This window comes from Sinocyclocheilus grahami, unplaced genomic scaffold (assembly GCF_001515645.1).
Source record: "Sinocyclocheilus grahami isolate Dianchi unplaced genomic scaffold, SAMN03320097.WGS_v1.1 scaffold11634.1, whole genome shotgun sequence".
NCBI classification, from domain to species: Eukaryota; Metazoa; Chordata; class Actinopteri; order Cypriniformes; family Cyprinidae; genus Sinocyclocheilus; species Sinocyclocheilus grahami.
In genome coordinates, this window is record NW_015513945.1 from 840 (window position 1) to 2,381 (window position 1,542).

The following is a 1,542-nucleotide window of genomic DNA, read 5'->3' on the forward strand; positions in this document are numbered from 1 at the left end:
GATATTGTTTTTTATTTAATGTTTTGTATTTTTATGGGATGTATGGTACTAAATTATATTTATGCAGTTATAATTCATTTATTGCTTGTTAACCACTTTTTAAGAACAGACCTAAAAATGAAATTTCCAACTTAAACGGATGTAAATCTTGAATGCTTTGGCGCACAGACTTAAGTTTGGTCTGTTTTGAAAGAAGACACTTCACAGATTATTGCTAAAGTGAGAGAGAAAAAAAGTTAAATAAAAAAATTATAGAAGTTTAAGTTTATTTTTTTATGAAAAATGCACAAAAATACTATTTTTCAAATGTTATATGAATTATATCAAATTACATCAAGCACAAGACACAAACTCATCTCACATCTTTGAATAAATATAAATCCGACATTTCTATTCCCGATATATATTAAGGGGATATGTTACAATATTATGGTTATGTTAATCCTGATCCACACTATGATAGAGGATGATTTACCCATCTTCCTGTCTCTTTGCACCGCACACACTGTATGTAGAGAATGTAAATGTGTTAAGTACAATCACACATGTTTGACGGAAATGAAGATTGTCAATAACCGAATGCTGACATTGGGAACACAGTGTTAAATATTGCTCTCTATAATATGCTACTGAATAATAAATACAAAACTCAGTTTGGTAAAATCTTTTTACAATAACATCCTGGAGAGGGCAGTATACACACACCACTTAAAATCTTTATTCATTTTCTGTATCTGTTTAACCTCTCCTCCTCACGAACCATCCTATTTCTAACTGAAACAAGCGACTGAATTAATGATTTATCTCTTTCTCCTGTTTCAGTTACACATAAAAATGATAACCTCTATGTTGTTGAAGCTGTTCATTTTTGCATCGGTTTATCATGGTAAGTGGGGGAATTTGTATTTTCATAATTACTTCAAACTGTTTTATAACCTTATTACAAGTAAATGTTTACAAAAAATGTTTACAGTTTATTATTACATTTTTTAAATGTTTTTACAGAGTGTCATGGAGAAGACAGTGTTGATCAGCCAGATAAAAACATCATTGAATTTGAAGGAAGATCAGTAACATTACAATGCAAATATAAAACAGCTTTATCACAACCAGAACTTTTCTGGTACATCCAGAGAGCAAATAACTTTCCTAAATACATCCTGAGGAGAAACAATTATGGAGGAGCAGATAATGATGCTCAGTTTCAGGAGAGATTTCACTCTGAAGTGTCATCAGATTCAGTTCCACTGACGATGTGGAATCTGTGTGTGTCTGACTCTGCTGTGTACTACTGTGCTCTGAAGCCCACAGTGACTGAAACACACTAAAAAAAAAACAGAGCAAGTGCTCAATTATATGACGAGATGCAAATCCACATGTTACTGACTTTTATACCACAACAATAACATGCATATAATTAAAAATATTTAAATTAAAAATTAAATTATTTATTGTTATGCAAAGTTGTGCACTCATCACTATACATTACATAAAGTATGTAATGTGCTGACAAATGGTTTTAATATTCTTTTGTGAACCTGT

At 31.0% G+C, this 1,542-nt stretch overlaps 1 gene segment (V, D, J or C); it reads left to right on the forward strand.

The window, feature by feature from the left end:
• Positions 1-830: 830 nt before the first annotated feature.
• Positions 831-1,304, forward strand: LOC107578713 (T-cell receptor alpha chain V region RL-5-like; the record flags this gene model as incomplete). The annotated part of the segment is given in 2 exon segments: positions 831-886; positions 1,006-1,304. Coding segments are annotated over 2 exon segments (351 nt in total), but the record flags the coding sequence as incomplete, so codon positions are not given.
• Positions 1,305-1,542: the final 238 nt, after the last annotated feature.